General features: G+C 39.1%; 2 protein-coding genes across 2 annotated transcripts; both read right to left on the reverse strand.

Annotated features, from left to right (window-relative positions):
• Positions 1–299: 299 nt before the first annotated feature.
• On the reverse strand, positions 300–2177 carry LOC115633067 (mucin-5AC). Its single transcript, XM_030530438.1, has 3 exons — positions 2112–2177; positions 1718–2053; positions 300–1636 (listed from the first exon to the last, which is right to left on the reverse strand). Exons 1-3 carry the CDS (start codon positions 2163–2165, stop codon positions 365–367), a joined length of 1662 nt encoding a protein of 553 aa, XP_030386298.1. The 5' UTR covers positions 2166–2177; the 3' UTR covers positions 300–364.
• A 2645-nt stretch (positions 2178–4822) lies between these two features.
• Positions 4823–5779, reverse strand: LOC115633938. The gene is made up of 3 exons (XM_030531456.1): positions 5696–5779; positions 5290–5637; positions 4823–5230 (listed from the first exon to the last, which is right to left on the reverse strand). Exons 1-3 carry the CDS (start codon positions 5741–5743, stop codon positions 4940–4942), a joined length of 687 nt encoding a protein of 228 aa, XP_030387316.1. The 5' UTR covers positions 5744–5779; the 3' UTR covers positions 4823–4939.
• Positions 5780–24525: the final 18746 nt, after the last annotated feature.

Here is a 24525-nt window from a genome sequence, read left to right on the forward strand (position 1 = left end):
TTTTTGCGTCTCCTATTGACAAGCTTTGTGCAATATTTTGCTGACGCTTTCCTGAAATCCATCATTTTCTCCAACCGTCTGTGACACGTGCCCCGCAGCCGCCTCATAAATCTTAATCAGGTTTCCGTTAAGTCTGATACTGGGCGTTACCGAACCCTCAGGGCCATTTGACTAATTTGCAGCGTTCATTTTCTAATGCCGCTCGGCTTCTTTTTTGCAATTGGTGCTCCTCTGAAAATAAAACCTTATCTATATAGTACGTAGAAACATTGATTGGTCAAAAAATTATCAAATTAATATTTAATGCTGATAACATTTTTTTTATTGCTTTTGCTGCCTGTTGCTTAAGATTGTGGTTGAAAGTTTAGTTGAACATGTTTTTAAGATCATCCAAAAATTTGTCAAACCAATTTTCACTCACGGTGGTAGCATTGTCTTCAGTAGTGGATAAAGCTTCTGTCGTATTGAGTTCCGGAATTATAGTAGTAAGATTCCATGACGGTATGTCTGTTGTGACGTTCCATTGAGGACCAAGTGTCGTTCTATTCCCAGAAGGTATATCGGTAGTAACGTTCCATTGAGGGCCAAGTGTCGTTCTATTCCAAGATGGTACATCGGTAGTAACGTTCCATTGAGGACCCAGTGTCGTGCTATTCCAAGACGGTATATCAGTAGTTACGTTCCATTGAGGGCCAAGTGTCGTTCTATTCCAAGATGGTACATCGGTAGTAACGTTCCATTGAGGACCCAGTGTCGTGCTATTCCAAGACGGAATATCAGTAGTTGCATTCCACTGAGGAGCAGATGTTGTGCGATTCCACCATGGAACGTCGTTAGTGACATTCCACTGAGGAGCAGATGTTGTGCGATTCCACCATGGAACGTCGGTAGTTACATTCCACTGAGGAGCAGATGTTGTGCGATTCCACCATGGAACGTCGGTAGTGACATTCCATTGAGGAGCAGACGTTGTGCGATTCCACCATGGAACGTCGGTAGTGACATTCCACTGAGGAGCAGATGTTGTGCGATTCCACCATGGAACGTCGGTAGTTACATTCCACTGAGGAGCAGATGTTGTGCGATTCCACCATGGAACGTCGGTAGTGACATTCCATTGAGGAGCAGACGTTGTGCGATTCCACCACGGTATATCACTAGTTACATTCCACTGAGGAGCAGATGTTGTGTGATTCCACCACGGTATATCAGTAGTTACATTCCACTGAGGAGCAGACGTTGTGCGATTCCACCATGGAACGTCGGTAGTTACATTCCATTGAGGAGCAGACGTTGTGCGATTCCACCACGGTATATCAGTAGTTACATTCCACTGAGGAGCAGATGTTGTGCGATTCCAGTGAGGAGCAGATGTTGTGCGATTCCACTGAGGAGCAGATGTTGTGCGATTCCAGTGAGGAGCAGAGGTTGTGCGATTCCACTGAGGCGCAGATGTTGTGCGATTCCACTGGGGAGCAGATGTTGTGCGATTCCACTTTGGTTCATCTACCGAAATGCATTTCTTAAATCGGTCTGCAGCCTTATGTAACTTTGAGAATGCTTTTTCCAATTCATGTGATATACAACGCCTGTTCAAGTTGTGTTGTCCCGGTGTTGACTCGAGCAAATGCATTACCTAATGTGGAACGACACAGATTTTAAGGGAAATCAAATCAAAATGTTGTCATTTGTAAAAGTTCTTGCATTTTTAACTTACCAAGTCAACGTAACAGCTATGTTTCTTTTGGTGAGATCTTGTCCGTGAACATTTTGTGAACCTTTGCTGAAAGGTATTCTTTACTTCTTGTATATCAGAGCTTTGGAAGGACTGAGCTTGATCGACCTGGTCACACTGACGCAACTTCGAACCGGCATCAATCAATATTTCGACACTGTTCACACTATATGTGGCCAAGCAATCAGCTTCATTGGCTAACTCATTTTCGAAATCGGATAAGTTCAGATTTTTAGTAATGGCATCAAATAACAAGTTGGATGAAATAGGAACTTTGCTATTGCTATTTGAAAATACTGGATCGGCAGATGCATATTGCTAATAAATATATTGTACCATTAGTGATATTTTATTGCTGTATTGCTAGATTACTCACAGAAGTGCTGAAGGACAGCAAGCCCACTATTAGAAGTTTCAAGAGACCCTTCATGGTTGTGGGTCGTTTCGGTTATGAGCTCTTTGTTGTTTGGTGTCTGCTTAAATAATTGCTTGCATGTGGTGTTTTTTAAAATGTTTTTTATTATTTTTAATTATCAATAAAAGCTACTCGCTTATCAGAAAAATGAAATTAGTTTACTAAGTTTGAGCCCCATGATAAGGCTTAAGTACGCTGATTGATGATAAAAATTTCTGTGGAAGTATGCAAATAAAGCTTTTGTTTTTTATTTCAAGTAGATATACCTCGCAAAGTGCCATAGATATGGCATGAGTAACATCTACATTGTAAACGACTAGTTGGAAAAGCCCTAACGCAAAAACTGATTGTCTGACGTATTAAACGGTGTTTCCAGTAATCAAAAATATGATGATAAGCTCGTGGGTGCTTAGCGTACATTACAAGTATGTAAACATGTTTCTCAAAGCTCCCGATCACTTCCTTAGAAAAAAAGCTTACAAAGTGCTGTTAAAACAGATCTCCATCGACATCGTCCAGGCAAGCTGGATAATGGGTTTATTTGAAAATATAAGAGGGAAGATCTATAGTGTTTTGGTTTTGATCTTTAACTCGATTGCGAAATTTTAGAAAAAAAAAGAAAATTTGCATTTGGTTTTATTGCAATCGATGTATACGAGGGTAGTCCGTAATATTTCTCGCCTGACAACTGTTTTCAACATTTTTATACCCTGTACCCAAAGGGTAAAAGGGTATATTAGTTTTGTGCGAGTGTACATGTAACACACAGAAGGATGCGTGGCAGACCCCACAAAGTATATACAAGTATATTCTTGATCAGGATAACAAGCCGAGTCGATATAGCCATGTCGGTCTGACCGTCTGTCTGTATGAACGCAAGGATCTCAGAAAGTATAAGAGCTAGAATAACCAAACTTGGTATTCAGATTCTCCTACGCCCGAGAAAGGGCAAGTTTGTTCATTTTTTCCGATTCACCGCCCCCCTCCCCACCCACTTCCCCGCTATTCGCGATTTTCTATAACTCCCGTAATTCTGGGAATTTTTAACTAAAATTTGGTTAGTGATTATATACCCGTATCCCAAGTTTAATTATGATATGTTGATTAGAAAGAAAGTTATAGCCATATAACCAGGCCCAAGCTCTGTCCGCAGCTGTTTTTGTTGCTGCTTTGACACGACTAGACACGATTCTGATGTAAATGTATGTATGCATGTATGGAATATTTATAATTTAATTTATTTATTTAAATTTTTTTAATACTTTTGTTTTTTGTGGGTGGTACAGGGTATTTAAGAGTTGAGAATGCTCGACTTTAGCTTTACTTTCTTGTTTAGTTTTCCCACCTATTCAACCACTTCAATAAATATACGCCGTCCCACTCTTTCAAATATTTGTTTGCAAATGTATAGCCTCCTCATTTAATAAAACGTCGTCTTTTGACACTTTTTGGTGATGTTTTGGCGATATTTTCGTCGGTGGTTAAATTTTTTGGGCATCTCGGGCGTCTCTTATCTTTATATACCTTTTATATCGACAGTAAAATTCAACTGCCCAGACCTTATAGTTGTGCGTCTCATTTGAGCGACAATTTTAACAAAAGCACTGATATCTAATGAGTTAATCGGTTATTAATAAATAACAAAAATATCGATATGGCAGAATATTTAGCGGAAACACATTTAAAAATGTTTTATCACAATACCAAAGTTTGTTTAATATCGAATGTTGTCTTCATGGCCAGGCTAGAAACAATTGCGACTGCCCTGTATTTCGCAGGAACGTCGGAACCTTCATATATTTTCGATTCTAATTTCTGTGATTTTGATTACTGCTTTAATGAAGATTGCTTGGCACGGTAACGTAAATTATATTTTAATTTAAAATTTTTTAACAATAACAGGTACATGTATATCAAAATGAATCGCTTATATTTAGCAGTGATGTAGATAAGAAATTGGCATGAGCAATGTCTATATTGCGGAAGTTAAAATAAAACAACTATTCACTAGAATGAGCTGCTATCTCACGACAGCTTGATAACAGTTTGGGATTTACTTTTTCCTAGAAATATGTATATTTTCATTTGAATGGACCGTTAACAATTGAATAAAGAACATTAGTTGACACTTAATAGATTTGATTTAATAGCTGAGAATGCCGTTATCAACAGTCATAAAAATCTACAATATCTAAGGGATAATGCCCCGATACACAGAAAGATGTAGGCAGAGATGCTAGCACGATTAAGACCGAAAATTGAGAATTAACAAATAAATAATAATATAATACATACTACTATATAGAGACAGATAACTTTTAGTTGATGATAGCAAGAACAATAGTAAAAAGTTCATAGAAAGTCTACAAGGTTTTTAGTAAGTGTAGTAAGTAACTTTAGTAAGAGTATCATAACAAACTAAGAATGGGATCCCAGGTGTCCATGATAGGCAAAAATAGAAATTGAATCGTAATCGGCTTAGGGTAGGGTGTTATTCATGGATTCTCTTTTTGTGGAGAGAATTGTGAACAGTTCTGTTCAAGTACTTTAGCAAACAAAGTTTGGGATAAAAATTGCGGAATCCTATTCATGAGTATTTAAGCATAGATGTAGGAGATCATTCCTTTCCTCTTTGATATCAAATGCACATAGGTATAGAAGAAACAAGTGGATACTATGCTCTGTTGAGAAAGCTATTTGTATTTGCGAATTAAATATGGCTTTTCAAAGCCCATATAATATTTTAAGGCCAACTATGGCTCAACTTTGTGATCATCATGTGACTCCTTTTAAGGCTTCTTAGCTGGCTCGCTCTCATTATGCAGTGGCTTTGGGTGCTCCTCTGGCTTTTCCTTTTCCTGGTGCTTTTCCTGTGGCACTTGACGCTGCAACTGTGCCTTGGCCAAGCAAGTGTTGTAATCGTTAGCCGTTTCAATTAACTTCACCTTGGCCTTGCTAACAGCGGCGCTAATGCAGTTGGAGCGCTGGGCCTGAACAACGGTGGCATTGGTTTCGAATTGAGAACTCACAAGGAGGGCCAATGTGTTGGAGCTATCCAACAGCTGCAGGCTGCTGTCGAACTGTGGGATTAAGAGTGAATCAAGAGAGACACTTCATAAGATTTATATGAAAGACCTACATGAGAAATGGTGCAGTTGAGATACAGTTTATTGTCTGTGATATTCTTGCACCTTTGCAGGTTCTGCTCCAGAGTCAGCGACTGATTGCGAATTGTGGTTACAGTAGCATTGCTTGTCTTGTCGTTGTCGGTGTTGGTACGATTGGCCTCATCCACACATTTGGTGGTGTCGTTTGTCAAGTCGATGTAGATTTTGTTGGTGGCATTATTATAAATATCGCCACAGGTTTTCTCAGCAGGAGACAGAGCCCGGGACTCGATCAACGGCGAGCCCATTCGAGCCACGATCATGCGAAAAAAGCTCTGATCTACGGCATCGTTCCCAGCAAATTGGGGAACTGCGTACACCTAAACATTGAACGAAGTTAGCAGGAACAGAACCTATATCAGTATTACGAGATCTTACGCCCAGGATGCCGACAGCCAGCAAAAAGACTTTTGTTATGAGCACCATATTATAAATCTACGTTTTTTAAGAACTTCGAGTGATTTACTCATTTGTGCTCCAAGCATCAGTGTTTATATACCTTTTTACAATCACTTGGTTAAACAGGCAATTAGTCAGAGTAATAGAGAAAAAGTGATAAGATATGGATATACAAGAGCACAAGTGAAATGTGTAGTAATTAATATTTGTGCAGATTTAATGCATAGTTGTACGGCCTTGAGGCTTAAAAACTCTAAAATAACACAGACAGACAATATCGAAAATCCAATTATTGTTCATGTTCATGCGAATTCGCACGACTTTTTTTTATCAATCACCTACCTCATGGCGCCATATAGTGAGGTGTCAGCAAGTCTGGGTGGTGTTTTATCTAAAACGATAGCAGAAGCTATTTTAAGGGACTGGTTTCTGACTCAGTATGACTAACACAACATTTTTTGCGAACATATTTCAGAGTGCTGGCAGTTTAGCAATAATTGGCGAGTGGCAATGCATATTTTCATTTACTTCAGGTAAATGATCTAGAATTGAATTTTCAAAACAACACTTAAAGCTTCTATTCGCTGATAAAATCGCCAATAAATGTAAGTGAGTTCTTGGAATTAATCAAATCAAATCAATGCTGAAAACCCACTTATCGTTAACATTTTTATATATTCCCATGAACTCGCTTATCAGTGTGAAGTTGAAGCAATAAGTGCTGACACACTACCTCAATTCGCTTTGTCATCGCCTTTAACAGAATACATTTATTAATGCATGAAAATTGTCGGATGTTTGAGGTGAAGTCTCGTGAGCAATAAAAAATAGATTCATTGGGGTAAAGTAATATTTATACCCTACACTCGAAATGTAAACTTTGCTACTATATACATACATATATCTCGAGGAAACGAAAGATTTACAGATTTCTAGTAGAGATCATGATTTTTGGTGGATGTATAATTCCGCTAGTTAACTATAAAATAAAAAAAAAACACAAAACGACTAAGCCCAAGTTTTCAAAATAGCTGTCAGAAATATATCATCTAATAAAAAGAAAACAAATTATCCAAACATTATGCAGTTCTTTAGTTATATTCGTATGTTTTTTCTTTGTTTGTAGTTGCCTGACAAGAAAAAAATGCACAAAGAATTTAACGTTTTATTAGTTTCCCTAATACATTTTCATTGTTTTACTTTTGGAGTACGAACGACCTCTATAATCCGCCATTGCTTAGACACATTTCAGCCAATTGCCAAACAAATTTTAACTTTCGATTCATTTTTCATACAAAAATGAGAATCCACATCGGTTGAGCGTCCCAGCCAAGCTGGCAAAACAATTCTGAAAAGTGGCAAAATTTACTGTTGCCAACAATGGCAGCGACAAATTTATCAAAACATGCATTATGGGCTCAGACAGAGTGAGTATGTATGTATATGTATATACGTACACAGGTATGTATATATGTATGTATGTGGTATGTATGTATGTGTGTATGTAAATTTACTGAGCTATGCGTTTGCCGAGATTTTCACCGCCGGCATTTTGTTGCTGTGCGTGCGCACCCACCTATAGATGTAGATGTTATGATTGTGTGTGTGTGTGTGTGTGTGTGTGTGTGTGTGTGTGTGTGTGTGTGTGTGTGTGTGTGAGTCTCATATATCATGCGACACACCAAACGAGATTTATAAGGTAAAACATTGTACAAGTCGCATCGCTGGCTTCTCTAGAGACAAAAAAGTCGAGGCAGCCAAAGAAAAATTATTTGGGGGCCGCATAACTCAAACGATTAATCAAAAGTACGAGTACAAAGTGCAGGGGTGGCGCTGGTGGTGCAACCAACTTTTGGCACCACTAATGGCTACGCTGCCAACAATGGGCCTCCCCTAATGCAGAAACGAGCCACCAAGAGGCAGACAAGATGAAATTTGTAGCCCCTGATTGTGGGTATGTGTGAGATGGTGTGTGGGGAGGCGTCTCTGGCTGGCAAGCGCATGTGCGCCCCACTCGACACTTGAGTGGTTGGTTATGTTGGAGGGCTCGCGTATGCTACTTGAGACCGAATGCCAATGCCAGCCTCAGAGTCAACACCAAGCGCTAAGCTAGCAGCGGCACTTAAAAACACTCCAAGCTCCAGGTGGGTGGGATGTACACGTATACTTGTACTTTGCTGAAATCACGTGCAAACTTAACAAGCGCCAACTGTTAATTTAAATGTCGGCTGTGGCAAAAGGTGAAAATCAAACCTCGCCAGCCTCACCATTGCGGGGCAACCACAAACAGATTTTTGTTCTTTTCCTAAGCTGGCAACTTTGAATGTGGCAACAACTTTTGTGTTGCTGTTGTTTCTGCTGCTGCTGCTGCTGCTACTGCTGCATGACATGTGTCATGTGTAAGTATGTGTGTACGTTTGTTTGTTGGCGTGAATGCTGATTTGCTGCAGGAGGCTCTATTTATGACTCCCATTATCATTGGACATATCTGAGCCGCGTTTGCTTTTTTGCCTGTCCGCTCATTTTCTCAAGTGGGCCATGTAATAAGCTTCAAGAGTGCCATTTACACGCGTTTTGTAATGTTGGCTGTTGGTTGCTGACTGCTGTTGTTTTTGCTTTTTAAGCCGCTGTTAAGCATTTCCTCTGCACACTTCTGAAATGAACAATGATTTATGCATGAAAAGCTCTTTATCATGTGTCACGTTATCTTTGTTTTAAGCATTGCCTTTCGTTTCTTTCGCTTTTTATTATCTTTCAAAATGGCATTTCATCCCGTTCATACTGTACATTGTTGCATGAGGTGTGGCATGGTGTGGTGTGGAGTGGAGTTTTTGTCACCATTTCCTCATTTTTACATTTCAACCCTCACCACCCCAGTGTTGTTGGCTTTGTTTGGAAATAAACTGGCGGTCTAGACCGTAACGCACAATGGACGTTTTAATTTTGAGAGTAGCTGTAAAAAACAAATAAATAATTCAAGCAGGAATGCCTGCAAATACCTCCGGCATTTGATGTAGTGTGAAAATATTTTATGCGAACAATGGCCACAATATCCAAAGGCTTAAGTGCTATTAAAAATAAATTAAAGAAATTCAAAATACCTACCCATATCCGAGCACATATATTTCTGCATAGCTGCAAACGTTTTTACACGTTCGTACATACTTGTACATAGTACATACGAGTACAGAGCACTCTACCTTCAATTCGTAAACATTTTTGTTTGGAATTGGTGATTCATGCGCCCAACTTAGTTAGTTAATCTAATATTTATCGGACTGGAATCTTCCAATATGCAATTAAATTCACTACACAAAGTAATTACATTTTTAAAACTAAGCTAACTACTTTCTGAGATCTTTGCGTTCATATACACGGACCCACATTTGTACATCAATATTATATAGCAATATTCCTTATAATTCATTCATAATAGAACAGACGAACTGATTTCGATTAGCAACAGCATCAAGTAAACCTATAGTACATTAACCAAACTTTGATGTAGACTTCTTCCATTCCTACGCAACATGCGCTTATAACCTTTCTTTTTGGTTTAATATTTTCTCATACTGAAACATACAAGTTTCTACAAAGATGTCGTTTCCCAGAATAACTAGGCGTGTGATTTCCAGCACTGTGTTAAAACATGCTATATAGTACAGTTAGCATGATACTTGTATATATTCTTGGTCAGCATAACTTTCACACTCCCTCGCTATTAGTGATTGCTCATAACTTCTGTAATTCTTAAAATTATTAAATAAATAATTCTCAAGTTATTTAACAAATTAACAAAACCTCAACTTAGTAATTATGTCATCATATGCCAAGTTTTATCAAGATACTGCGATCGTGCTCACACACAGACACGTATAGACATTGGTGCAGAGTATTTCAAAGTCGGGGCATCCGAATTTAGTTTCTGCAATTGTTACTGCAGCATCGAGTCTTTATTTTTGTATACCCTGTAAGGTAAAAAGGGTATACGAGGTTTTTGCAAAGTATGCAACAATCAGAAGGAGGCATCTCCAATCTTCTTAAGCAGAACGACGAGACGAATCGATATAGCCATGTCCGCCTATCTGGATGAATTGCGGAGACGGTTGAGCCCATACTCACCAAACTTGGTAAGTAGACTCTCCCAATATCCAGGAAACCCTATTTACAACATCATAAGTTGTTGAGAGCCTACTTTTATTGATTCACATCGTGAGAAAAAAATTGTATGCTCGTAAGTACATATAGTATTTATGTAAATGGAAATTATTCTACCATTTGCACACAGCTGCATTTTGTTCAGATGTCTGTGCAAAATGTGCACAAACATATGTTTGGGTGTACGAATTTAACCAGTTTTGACCGTCCCTGCCACTGTACTTCGTTGGCTGGCTTTGTAGCTTTGCACCGACTGCGGCTAACTAAATTGAAATTCATAATGAGTTTTTTATTCAAATTTATACGCTGCGTTGGCGTGGAAACCTTACTTCAGGCCATTTTATTTTTAAATATTTGTAATTCTTTGCTTGCTGTAAAAATATGCACAAATGTTACTGCACAAAAATTTCACATTAAAAAAACATGGTAAATGTTTAACATATAACAAAACATCCAAAGCCGTTACTATTGCTATTACACCAGTGATGTGAAATAATGTGTTGATTTTTTAGCCATTTCGATCGAAAAATCATGTGAACACGATCTGCAATTTGTTCGCCAGCTAGCCAACTAAATGATTTTAATCACAACTTTATTAATATATTGCATTTGCAAGCTTACTCAAATATAAATAATAAATAATAATAATAACTGAATATATTCTTTTGAATAAGTCTAAAGTAAGGAAAGTAGTACTTAGTAAGTAAGGAACTTAGAAATTTGATTAAAGCAGTTAACCTTTTATTAAACTTTTGTAATAATTGTCCTCCAGGGCCAGCAGTAGGGAATTTTAGGAATATATTTAAGCTACAAATCGTAGCAAAAAAATAGTTATCAAAATATAATAACATTATCATCTTTAGTTGACAAACCTAAACAAAGAATTTATTCCATATATTTATGTATTTATTCCAAAAATGAACTCAAATACATTTGACTAAATTCAAATGAGGTTTAATGCTTTCCGTTGCTATTTTTCCTTCAATATATAATTGGAATTGAATGGCGCATATAGCTTCCCCAAATATTGTATATACTATTCATTGGCTTTCACTCTTCTTAATTCAATCGTTTCATTTAAATTTGTCAAAGCTCCCAATATTTATCGACTTGAGTTTATTTGCTGTGTCTCTCCAAGTTTGATGATCCACAATGATTAATGGTGGCACATATTAGAGTCTCCCTTTCAATTTCCATTTAAGATTAAAATTTGCGGGGAAATCACAGTTAACACAAATGATTCGACTATGGAATCGGTGAGTGTGCGCAGCACTGATTCTTACAAACAAACATATGTACATGCAAATGGTCATAAAACATCATATTGTTGTATGTTAATTCGAGTAAACACCTTCGTGCGGCCTGAAACTTTACACTTCGTGTAAAATAAATATTTACGTATGTAGTTCGCCAACAAAACCACACTCCGCCCCGTGCCGTCTAAAAGTCCTTTGAATACAAAGGTACATATTAACAAGTTTTTACGATATTCACTAGTAGGCGACATGATGGTTGGCCTTGATTCTGTCAAAGCATTTGTGGTTGACTGCATGTGAAAGCAAAGCAACATTTGAATTTCGCTCATTGAGATTTAATCAGATTGAAAATGTAAATGTGATTTACATTTTTCAATACGACCCGAAAGGTCCGGGGGCAGCCTTACCTTAATCGAGCGGCCCACAACGAAGGCAAGGACAAAATAAGATTTGCATTTGAAAGCGCGCCTTTTTATGCGAACGTAGTTGAGTTTGTGAAATTTATTAACGCTTTCATTGCACGTCGGGGAATAGCGCACATTTCCTTTGTGTGTCGTAGATTTATATGTAGTTTAAACGATACTATGGGAGTTTCCATTGCTAACATCGTCAAGCCATTCTCGTTTAAACACTTAACGGCTGCATTAATAAGTTTGTTAAATGGTCCATTAAAGGTGAAATTATATTCAATACAGCAAAGTTTAACTTAAGTTAAAGTCCTGAACCTGCAATTTGTTCAAGAATGCCTTTTTTATCAGAAAAATAAGTACATTTAATAAATTATGTTAAATGCATTGATTAAGAGCTAAAATTCATTTTAGTCTGAAATGGTTTATTAAAAATTGAAGAATCAACTTTTTTAACTTAATTAAATTAATATGCAATTACTCTTATCAATAATCTAAGTAGTCGATATTAAGTTAGCATTTAAAACCAACGGCTCTTAGGCAAAGCCACCTGGATTTTGTTCTTATTCTAATTTTAAATAATAAGTTTTATTTCAGATAAATTACTCCTGAAAGTACAAATTCTATTTCGTATTTAATTTATCGAAATATTAAAAAAAAAAGTATTGTTTACACGATTGTACTTATAATCTTACTTATAATTAGAATATAGAATCAAATAAGCTTATAATTTTTTCTAAAACTGTTCTAGTGGATGTATTACTTTATTTCTAAAACATTTCATGTTTATAATTTTGTAAAATTTTTCCCGCTCTACACTGGCATTATTGTTGTTTATCTTTTTATATTTCTCCATTTTGTTTAATTAAGATATCTTTACCTCACCTTTAAATGCACAATATTTTTAAGCAAAGTAAGTAAAGTAAATAAATTTAAAATGAAACATAATTTATATAAGGTAGGATTTGTTTATATATTTGTTGTTTATGATTAAAAGTATAAATTTTGATATTCGGAGCCAGTATTATTATGTTGAATTATCACAATATTACTTCACTTTACATAGCTGGCCATTTGGCAAATAAACCGAGTCGGATTCGTTATTAGACATTTTTGTTATTTCTATAGGTTTTTTTTTTCTTTAGTTTTGTATTGTTTTGTTTTTTTTCCTCACATCGACAGCTCTGTTTGTCGATCAATAACTAACTAAATAAATATATAGTTATACTAGTTATAATATGAACGGCGTACATATATAATATGATGTTAACAAACCGACGCACATCAGTCACTTTGTTTAATTGGAGCGAAACCATAACTGCCTATAGCCATAGATAATGACTAGATTATTGTCGTTAATAGTATTTATTAAATGCAACTAAAAGCAACCCCAATTAAATGGCATTACCCACACGATGCATTTTGCACCTAAACCAACACACAACCCACACATCCATACATGCCAGCAGCAGACTTGACGAGTCAGTTGCAGTCTCACCGCTATTTCGTGTGCGAGGTGCATGTGTGTGTTTGTGTGCGCGCACATGCTGAACGCATCCGTATCCGGTTCCGCCAGCCGCTAACAACACGAAAGCGACGAAGCGGAAGCAGGCATTGCTGCTCTGTTGCCTGCGTTTGCGGCTGCGTTACCTGCGTTGCTTGTACCATCTGCATATGCACTCGTATGTATGAATGTGTAGGTGCATAGGCTCATGCACCTGCTCCCTCTTACGCAGGGTGTGTGCCCAAAAAGGCGCGCAGTGTAATGGAAACAAATTAGCCTTCGCATTTTGTCGACGCATGCTGGACATGTTGCTAGTTACGCACAATTGTCCAATGTTCATTTCCAGCGGTTAAGCTCCGGTCAAACAAACGCAAAAGCCCCGCATCATCATAATTATAATTCGATATAGCTGTTATTGATTCAGAGGCCAGCGGTGGTGAGCATTGTTTTTTTTTGTTTTGGTTGCAACTGTTGCTCCTGTTTCTGCGACTCAGATGTGCGCCGAAAGTTTTGCGAATCCACATAAAAGTGTTAGAATCTCCACTAGAGGCAAATATTTGCAATTCAAGAATTGGTCTACTTGCATATACTTATATTTTACACAAAACAATTATTTGCATTCAATCAGCATATCTCTATACTATTTGAACCTAGCGTGCTATTAAAAAACATACTCTCAACAAACTTATTTATTTAATACTAGCAGGTATTGCCCGTCTTAACCCGGCTCAATATAATGTTTCCAATTGTATTTATTTTGAGTGTGCATAACCTACCCATATGTTTTCACCTTAAAGGTTACCAGTAGGAAGGCATTTAAGGTATTTAAATGAACATTTTCTGTTCTTGACAAAAAATTGTTCAGTAGTCCGTTACATTTTTGTTCTTGCCAAACTATTTCGTTCAACGAACATGACCACTATAACTAATATTTTTTAAAGCTCGTTTTCCCCCCTTTGGAGCTAGAATTTTCCAAAAGCCTTTCTTAGTGTGCTCCTACACTATGATGGATACTATGAAAGGATACTTGAGTCCAAATTTCATCTTTTACCGTTTGGGCTGTGCGTTGATCACCAATTAGTCAGGACAAACTGTTTTATATATAGAGATAACGCAACGTTTTAAGATAGACTATGTGCAAAAAAGGGGAATAATTATAAGGGTATATCCTAATTTTAAATTCACATTTGAGTCTTTTCTTGCCATATTGAGTCAATACGGTCACGCACAAACTCGGAATATGACACACGGAACTCGTGTCAATGCCGTGCAGCGATGAGCCACGATCAAAAAGCACTGACAATTCTCATCTCAATTTACTAGAGTAAAACTTTCGATAGTTGAAGGCATCGATACCATCAAAATATCGAAGCTTGAATGCAATAAGCAGAATATTTAAATAATAAAATCTAATTATTTATTGAGATCGATAAGAACAAATCATATACATATGTACATACTTGTACATCTGCCCGCAATGCGAAGCAGAATATGCGTAGCTCCGTTATTCGGTTTCTGCTTTACTATCGCTTACGCAGTCGTTGCCTAGCGACGGTAACTGTAACATTTTGGCGTTTTGCCTTTGCAATTAACATTAAATGGTCAAAACGAAAGAAGAAGAGCGAGCTAATGACTTGCAGTTGTTGTTGTGTTTTTAGAGCATTATTTTTTTACAATCAAACAACTGTGTTCGATTGCCCAATGTATACATTAATACGAATGTACATACATGCTATATTCATACACAGGCATACATAAATACATACATATTTACTTTTTCAACCGTACGTAGAGAACCGCACACATAGACACGAACTGTTGCTTGTTGTGTGTGAGTGTGTGTATGTGATGTCCCCAACTATTTGATATTTGTTGTTGCTGCATAAAGTTATTAATGAAAACACTAATGCCAAATGCACTAAACAAAGAAAAAATTACTTTTAAAAATGTTATATTATATAATTTTCAATTAATTAACATTTCTTGCTCTGTCAGTGCAAGACGAATGTACATACATACATATGTAGATACATATGTACATACATAGATGTGCACATATGTATGGACATTCACACATTAGTATCTCGCATTTTGCTTTGGCTATTTCAATCGTTTGCACGCAACTACACGAACAACTGCTTGCATGTGTGTGTGTGTGTGTGTTTGTGTATGTATACTTAATTGTCCCCAACTGTTTGATATTTTGTATTGTTTGTTCTGCCTGCTTTCCCTGCTTCCAGGGACTCTTTGACAGAAATATATACATAAAGGCTTAATTTAAGTGGAAATATTTGTTGTTTGTAATAGAAGAAATATTTCCTCGCTTAAAACGATAGTTAGCGGAACACAGTTCCATTACATCCACTCATAGTTCACCGTTGACATTCAGCATACGAGTAGAACCCTGTTTCCAATTTAACCTTTTTGCTCGAATCGCCTTAAGGTTCCTTGCTGCATATTAAATGGCCCATCATCCTTTTTGCAATCCCATTGAAGTTCCATCTCAGCCACTTGTCTGATTTTGACATATTTTGGGTTAAATATTAAATTCTACCTATTTTAAATGACACAAAAAAGTAATATGTTTTGTCAGCTTAGAACTAATACAGACAGTTGTCAAATTAATGACAGAGTCAAAGAACACGTGTCATGTCATTTCTTAAATTGAGGCAGTTATTTGTCTGTTTACGTATGAATTGAATTGTTAGAACTGATTTGAGAAATATGCTGAACATCAGCGTGTATTATTGATTTGATGAATTTGCATGAATAATTTACAAATTATAAACTTAAATAATAAAGAAATCAATAAAAGCATTAACAATTTATATGTATGTACATACGTAATAGAAAATATTCCGTTTTAAATACGTATAAAGGAAAGTATTTTTTACTTTTTCTACCAGCACCTGGACAAGCGCTTCGTAAATAGCCCTGTCAGCAAATTATCTCGCCTATCTCTCTAACATTAGAAATTAAAAGAAATGGAAGGCACCTTGAAATGTCTACCCCAATACGTCATTCCGGCAAGTCGTCAATACGTCATTCCGTCAATGTGTCATTCCGTCAATACGTCATTCCGGCAATACGTCATTCCGTCAATACGTCATTCCGTCAATACGTCATTCCGTCATTCCGTCAATACGTCATTCCATCAATACGTCATTCCGTCAATCCGTCAATACGTCATTCCGTCAATACGTCATTCCGTCAATCCGTCATTCCGTCAATACGTCATTCCGTCAATACGTCATTCCGTCAATACGTCATTCCGTCAATACGTCATTCCATCAATACGTCATTCCATCAATACGTCATTCCGTCAATACGTCATTCCGTCAATACGTCATTCCGTCAATCCGTCATTCCGTCAATACGTCATTCCGTCAATCCGTCAATACGTCATTCCGTCAATACGTCATTCCGTCAATACGTCATTCCGTCAATACGTCATTCCGTCAATACGTCATTCCGTCAATACGTCATTCCGTCAATACGTCATTCCGTCAATATGTCATTCCGTCAATACGTCACTCCGTCAATACGTCATTCCGTCAATACGTCATTCCGTCAATACGTCATTCCGTCAATACGTCATTCCGTCAATACGTCATTCCGTCAATACGTCAATTACGTTCATTCCGTCAATACGTCATTCCGTCAATACTCATTCCGTCAATACGTCATTCCGTCAATACGTCATTCCGTCAATTACGTCATACGGTCATACGTCATTCCGTCATACGTCATTCCGTCAATACGTCATTCCGTCAATACGTCATACGTCATTTCCGTCAATACGTCATTCCGTAATCCGTCATGCCGTCAATACCGTCATTCCGTCAATACGTCATTCCGTCAATACGTCAATTCCGTCAATACGTCATTCCGTCAATACGTCATTCCGTCAATACGTCATTCCGTCATACGTTCATTCCGTCAATACGTCATTTCCGTCAATACCGTCATTCCGTCAATACGTCATTCCATCGTCAATACGTCATTCCGTCATACGTCATTCCGTCATACGTCATTCCGTCATTCCGTCAATACGTCATTCCGTCAATACGTCATTCGTCAATACGTCATTCCGTCAATACGTCATTCCGTCAATACGTCATTCCGTCAATACGTCATTCCGTCAATACGTCATTCCGTCAATACGTCAATACGTCATACGTCATTCCGTCAATACGTCATTCCGTCAATACGTCATTCCGATCAATACGTCATTCCGTCAATACGTCATTCCGTCAATACGTCATTCCGTCCAATACGTCATTCCGTCAATACGTCATTCCGTCAATACGTTCATTCCGTCAATACGTCATTACGTACGTCATTCCGTCAATACGTCATCCGTCAATACGTCATTCCGTCAATACGTCATTCCGTCAAACGTCATTCCGTCAATACTCTCCGTCAATACGTCATTACGTCAATACGTCATTCCGTCAATACGTCATTCCGTCAATACGTCATTCGTCACGTCAATACGTCATTCGTCAATCCGTCATTCCGTCAATACGTCAATTCCGTCAATACGTCATTCCGTCAATACGTCATTCCGTCAATACGTCCATTCCGTCATTCCGTCATTCCGTCAATACGTCATTCCGTCAATACGTCATTCCATCAATACGTCATTCCGTCAATACGTCATTCCGTCAATACGTCATTCCATCAATACGTCATTCCGTCAATACGTCATTCCGTCAATACGTCATTCCGTCAATACGTCATTCCGTCAATACGTCATTCCGTCAATCCGTCATTCCGTCAATACGTCATTCCGTCAATACGTCATTCCGTCAATACGTCATTCCGTCAATCCGTCATTCCGTCAATACGTCAATACGTCAATACGTCATTCCGTCAATACGTCATTCCGTCAATCCGTCAATACGTCATTCCGTCAATACGTCATTCCGTCAATACGTCATTCCGTCAATACGTCATTACATCAATAAGTCATTCCGTCAATACGTCATTCCGTCATTCCGTCAATACGTCATTCCATCAATACGTCATTCCATCAATACGTCATTCCGTCAATACGTCATTCCGTCAATACTTCATTCCGTCAATACGTCATTCCGTCAATACGTCATTCCGTCAATACTTCATTCCGTCAATACGTCATTCCGTCAATACGTCATTCCGTCAATACGTCATTCCGTCATTCCGTCAATACGTCATTCCGTCAATACGTCATTCCGTCAATACGTCATTCCATCAATACGTCATTCCGTCAATACGTCATTCCGTCAATACGTCATTCCGTCAATACGTCATTCCGTCATTCCGTCAATACGTCATTCCATCAATACGTCATTCCATCAATACGTCATTCTGTCAATCCGTCAATACGTCATTCCGTCAATACGTCATTCCGTCAATACGTCATTCCGTCAATACGTCATTTCGTCAATACGTCATTCCGTCAATACGTCATTCCGTCAATACGTCATTCTATCAATACGTCATTCCGTCAATACGTCATTCCGTCAATACGTCATTCCATCAATACGTCATTCCGTCAATCCGTCATTCCGTCAATACGTCATTCCGTCAATCCGTCAATACGTCATTCCGTCAATCCGTCAATACGTCATTCCGTCAATACGTCATTCCGTCAATACGTCATTCCGTCAATATGTCATTCCGTCAATCCGTCATTCCGTCAATACGTCATTCCGTCAATACGTCATTCCGTCAATACGTCAATCCGTCATTCCGTCAAAACGTCATTCCGTCAATACGTCATTCCGTCAATACGTCATTCCGTCAATACGTCAATCCGTCAATACGTCATTCCATCAATACGTCATTCCATCAATACGTCATTCCGTCAATACGTCATTCCGTCAATACGTTCATTCCGTCAATACGTCATTCCGTCAATACGTCATTCCGTCAATACGTCATTCCGTCAATACGTCATTCCGTCAATACGTCATTCCGTCAATACGTCATTCCGTCAATACGTCATTCCGTCAATACGTCATTCCGTCAATACGTCAATCCGTCAATACGTCATTCCGTCAATACGTCATTCCGTCAATACGTCATTCCGTCAATCCGTCATTCCGTCAATCCGTCATTCCGTCAATACGTCATTCCGTCAATACGTCAATCCGTCAATACGTCATTCCGTCAATACGTCATTCCGTCATTCCGTCAATACGTCATTCCGTCAATACGTCATTCCGTCAATACGTCATTCCGTCAATACGTCATTCCGTCAATACGTCAATCCGTCATTCCGTCAATACGTCATTCCGTCAATACGTCATTCTATCAATACGTCATTCCGTCAATACGTCATTCCGTCAATACGTCATTCCGTCAATACGTCATTCCGTCAATACGTCATTCCGTCAATACGTCATTCCGTCATTACGTCAATACGTCATTCCATCAATACGTCATTCCGTCAATACGTCATTTCCGTCAATACGTCATTCCGTCAATACGTCATTCCGTCAATACGTCATTCCGTCAATACGTCAATCCGTCAATACGTCAATCCGTCAATACGTCATTCCATCAATACGTCATTCCGTCAATACGTCATTTCGTCAATACGTCATTCCGTCAATACGTCATTCCGTCAATACGTCATTCCGTCAATACGTCAATCCGTCATTCCGTCAATACGTCATTCCATCAATACGTCATTCCGTCAATACGTCATTCCGTCAATACGTCATTCCGTCAATACGTCATTCCGTCAATACGTCAATACGTCATTCCGTCAATACGTCATTCCGTCAATACGTCATTCCGTCAATACGTCATTCCATCAATACGTCATTCCGTCAATCCGTCATTCCGTCAATACGTCATTCCGTCAATCCGTCAATACGTCATTCCGTCAATACGTCATTCCGTCAATACGTCATTCCGTCAATACGTTCCAATACGTCATTCCGTCAATATGTCATTCCGTCAATCCGTCAATACGTCATTCCGTCAATACGTCATTCCGTCAATACGTCATTCCGTCAATACGTCATTCCGTCAATATGTCATTCCGTCAATACGTCATTCCGTCAATACGTCATTCCATCAATACGTCATTCCATCAATACGTCATTCCGTCAATACGTCATTCCGTCAATACGTCATTCCGTCAATACGTCATTCCGTCAATACGTCAATCCGTCAATACGTCAATCCGTCAATACGTCATTCCGTCAATACGTCATTCCGTCAATACGTCATTCCGTCAATACGTCAATACGTCATTCCGTCAATACGTCATTCCATCAATACGTCATTCCGTCAATACGTCAATACGTCATTCCGTCAATACGTCATTCCGTCAATCCGTCAATACGTCATTCCATCAATACGTCAATCCGTCATTCCGTCAATACGTCATTCCGTCAATACGTCATTCCGTCAATCCGTCATTCCGTCAATACGTCAATCCGTCATTCCGTCAATACGTCATTCCGTCAATACGCCATTCCGTCAATACGTCATTCCGTCAATACGTCATTCCGTCAATACGTCATTCCGTCAATACGTCATTCCGTCAATACGTCATTCCGTCAATACGTCATTCCGTCAATACGTCATTCCGTCAATACGTCATTCCGTCAATACGTCATTCCATCAATACGTCATTCCGTCAATACGTCATTCCGTCAATACGTCATTCCGTCAATACGTCAATACGTCATTCCGTCATACGTCATTCAAAACGTCATCAATCCCGTCACGTCAATACCGTCAATTCCGTCAATACCATTCCGTCAATACGTCATTCAATCGTCAATTCCGTCATCACGTCATTCCGTCAATACATCCGTCATCCGTCATACGTCATTCCGTCAATACGTCATTCCGTCAATACGTCATTCCCTCAATCCGTCATTCCGTCAATACGTCATTCCGTCAATACGTCAATCCGTCAATCGTCATTCCGTCAATACGTCATTCCGTCAATACGTCATTCCGTCATTCCGTCAATACGTCATTCCGTCAATACGTCATTCCGTCAATACGTCATTCCGTCAATACGTCATTCCGTCAATCCGTTCATTCCGTGCAATACGTCATTCCGTCAATACGTCAATCCGTCAATACGTCATTCCGTCAATACGTCATTCCGTCAATACGTCATTCCGTCATTCCGTCAATACGTCATTCCGTCAATACGTCAATCGTCAATACGTCATTCCGTCAATACGTCATTCCGTCATTTCCGTCAATACGTCATTCCGTCAATACGGCATTCCTCAATACGTCATTCCGTCAATACGTCATTCCGTCAATACGTCATTCCGTCAATTCCGTCAATACGTCATTCCGTCAATACGTATTCCGTCATACCGTCATTCCATCAATACGTCATTCCGTCAATACGTCATTCCGTCAATACGTCATTCCGTCAATACGTCCTTCCGTCAATACGTCATTCCGTCAATACGTCATTCCGTCAATACGTCATTCCGTCAATACGTCATTCCGTCAATACGTCATTCCGTCAATACGTCATTCCGTCAATACGTCATTCCGTCAATACGTCATTCCGTCAATACGTCATTCCGTCAATACGTCAATCCGTCAATTACGTCATTCCGTCAATACGTCATCCGTCAATACGTCATTCCGTCAATACGTCATTTCCGTCAATACGTCATTCCGTCAATACGTCATTCCGTCAATACGTCATTCCCGTCAATACGTCATTTCCGTCAATACGTCTTCCGTCAATACGTCAATTCCGTCAATACGTCATTCCGTCAATAACGTCATTCCGTCATCCAATACGTCATTCCGTCAATACGTCATTCCGTCAATACGTCATTCCGTCATACGTCATTCCGTCAATACGTCATTCCGTCAATACGTCATTCCGTCAATACGTCATTCCGTCAATACTTCATTCCGTCAATACGTCATTCCGTCAATACGTCATTCCGTCAATACTTCATTCCGTCAATACGTCATTCCGTCAATACGTCATTCCGTCAATACGTCATTCCGTCATTCCGTCAATACGTCATTCCGTCAATACGTCATTCCGTCAATACGTCATTCCATCAATACGTCATTCCGTCAATACGTCATTCCGTCAATACGTCATTCCGTCATTCCGTCAATACGTCATTCCATCAATACGTCATTCCGTCAATACGTCATTCCATCAATACGTCATTCTGTCAATCCGTCAATACGTCATTCCGTCAATACGTCATTCCGTCAATACGTCATTCCGTCAATACGTCATTTCGTCAATACGTCATTCCGTCAATACGTCATTCTATCAATACGTCATTCCGTCAATACGTCATTCCGTCAATACGTCATTCCATCAATACGTCATTCCGTCATTCCGTCAATACGTCATTCCGTCAATCCGTCAATACGTCATTCCGTCAATCCGTCAATACGTCATTCCGTCAATACGTCATTCCGTCAATACGTCATTCCGTCAATATGTCATTCCGTCAATCCGTCAATACGTCATTCCGTCAATACGTCATTCCGTCAATACGTCAATCCGTCATTCCGTCAAAACGTCATTCCGTCAATACGTCATTCCGTCAATCCGTCAATACGTCATTCCGTCAATACGTCATTCCGTCAATACGTCATTCCGTCAATACGTCATTCCGTCAATACGTCAATCCGTCAATACGTCATTCCATCAATACGTCATTCCGTCAATACGTCATTCCGTCAATACGTCATTCCGTCAATACGTCAATCCGTCATTCAATACGTCAATACGTCATTCCGTCAATACGTCATTCCATCAATACGTCATTCCGTCAATACGTCATTCCGTCAATACGTCATTCCGTCAATACGTCATTCCGTCAATCCGTCAATACGTCATTCCGTCAATACGTCATTCCGTCAATCCGTCATTCCGTCAATACGTCATTCCGTCAATCCGTCAATACGTCATTCCGTCAATACGTCATTCCGTCAATACGTCATTCCGTCAATACGTCAATCCGTCAATACGTCATTCCGTCAATCCGTCATTCCGTCAATACGTCAATCCGTCATTCCGTCAATACGTCATTCCGTCAATACGTCATTCCGTCAATACGTCATTCCGTCAATACGTCAATCCGTCAATACGTCAATACGTCATTCCGTCAATACGTCATTCCGTCAATACGTCATTCCGTCATTCCGTCAATACGTCATTCCGTCAATACGTCATTCCGTCAATACGTCATTCCGTCAATACGTCAATCCGTCATTCCGTCAATACGTCATTCCATCAATACGTCATTCCGTCAATACGTCATTCCGTCAATACGTCATTCCGTCAATCCGTCAATACGTCATTCCGTCAATACCGTCATTCCGTCAATACGTCATTCCGTCAATACGTCCATACGTTAACCGTCAATACGTCAATACGTCAATACGTCATTCCGTCAATACGTCAATACGTCAATACGTCATTCCGTCAATACGTCATTCCGTCAATACGTCATTCCGTCAATACGTCATTCCGTCAATACGTCATTCCGTCAATACGTCATTCCGTCAATACGTCATTCCGTCAATACGTCAATCCGTCAATACGTCAATACGTCATTCCGTCAATACGTCATTCCGTCAATACGTCATTCCGTCATTCCGTCAATACGTCATTCCGTCAATACGTCATTCCGTCAATACGTCAATCCGTCATTCCGTCAATACGTCATTCCATCAATACGTCATTCCGTCAATACGTCATTCCGTCAATACGTCATTCCGTCAATCCGTCAATACGTCATTCCGTCAATACGTCATTCCGTCAATACGTCATTCCATCAATACGTCATTCCGTCAATCCGTCAATACGTCATTCCGTCGATACGTCATTCCGTCAATCCGTCATTCCGTCAATACGTCATTCCGTCAATACGTCATTCCGTCAATACGTCATTCCGTCAATACGTCAATCCGTCAATACGTCATTCCGTCAATACGTCATTCCGTCAATACGTCATTCCGTCAATACGTCATTCCGTCAATACGTCATTCCGTCAATACGTCATTCCGTCAATACGTCATTCCGTCAATACGTCATTCCGTCAATACGTCATTCCGTCAATACGTCATTCCATCAATACGTCATTCCGTCAATACGTCATTCCGTCAATCCGTCAATACGTCATTCCGTCAATCCGTCATTCCATCAATACGTCATTCCATCAATACGTCATTCCGTCAATACGTCATTCCGTCAATACGTCATTCCGTCAATACGTCATTCCGTCAATACGTCATTCCATCAATACGTCATTCCGTCAATACGTCATTCCGTCAATACGTCATTCCGTCAATACGTCATTCCGTCAATACGTCATTCCGTCAATACGTCATTCCGTCAATACGTCATTCCGTCAATACGTCATTCCGTTCCACTACGTCATTCCATCAATACGTCATTCCGTCAATACGTCATTCGTCAATTACGTTCATTCGGTCAATACGTCATTCCGGTCAATACGTCAT

The sequence above is a fragment of the Scaptodrosophila lebanonensis genome, unplaced genomic scaffold, assembly GCF_003285725.1.
Source record: "Scaptodrosophila lebanonensis strain 11010-0011.00,11010-0021.00 unplaced genomic scaffold, SlebRS2 tig00000001-arrow-pilon, whole genome shotgun sequence".
In the NCBI taxonomy this organism is placed as follows: domain Eukaryota; kingdom Metazoa; phylum Arthropoda; class Insecta; order Diptera; family Drosophilidae; genus Scaptodrosophila; species Scaptodrosophila lebanonensis.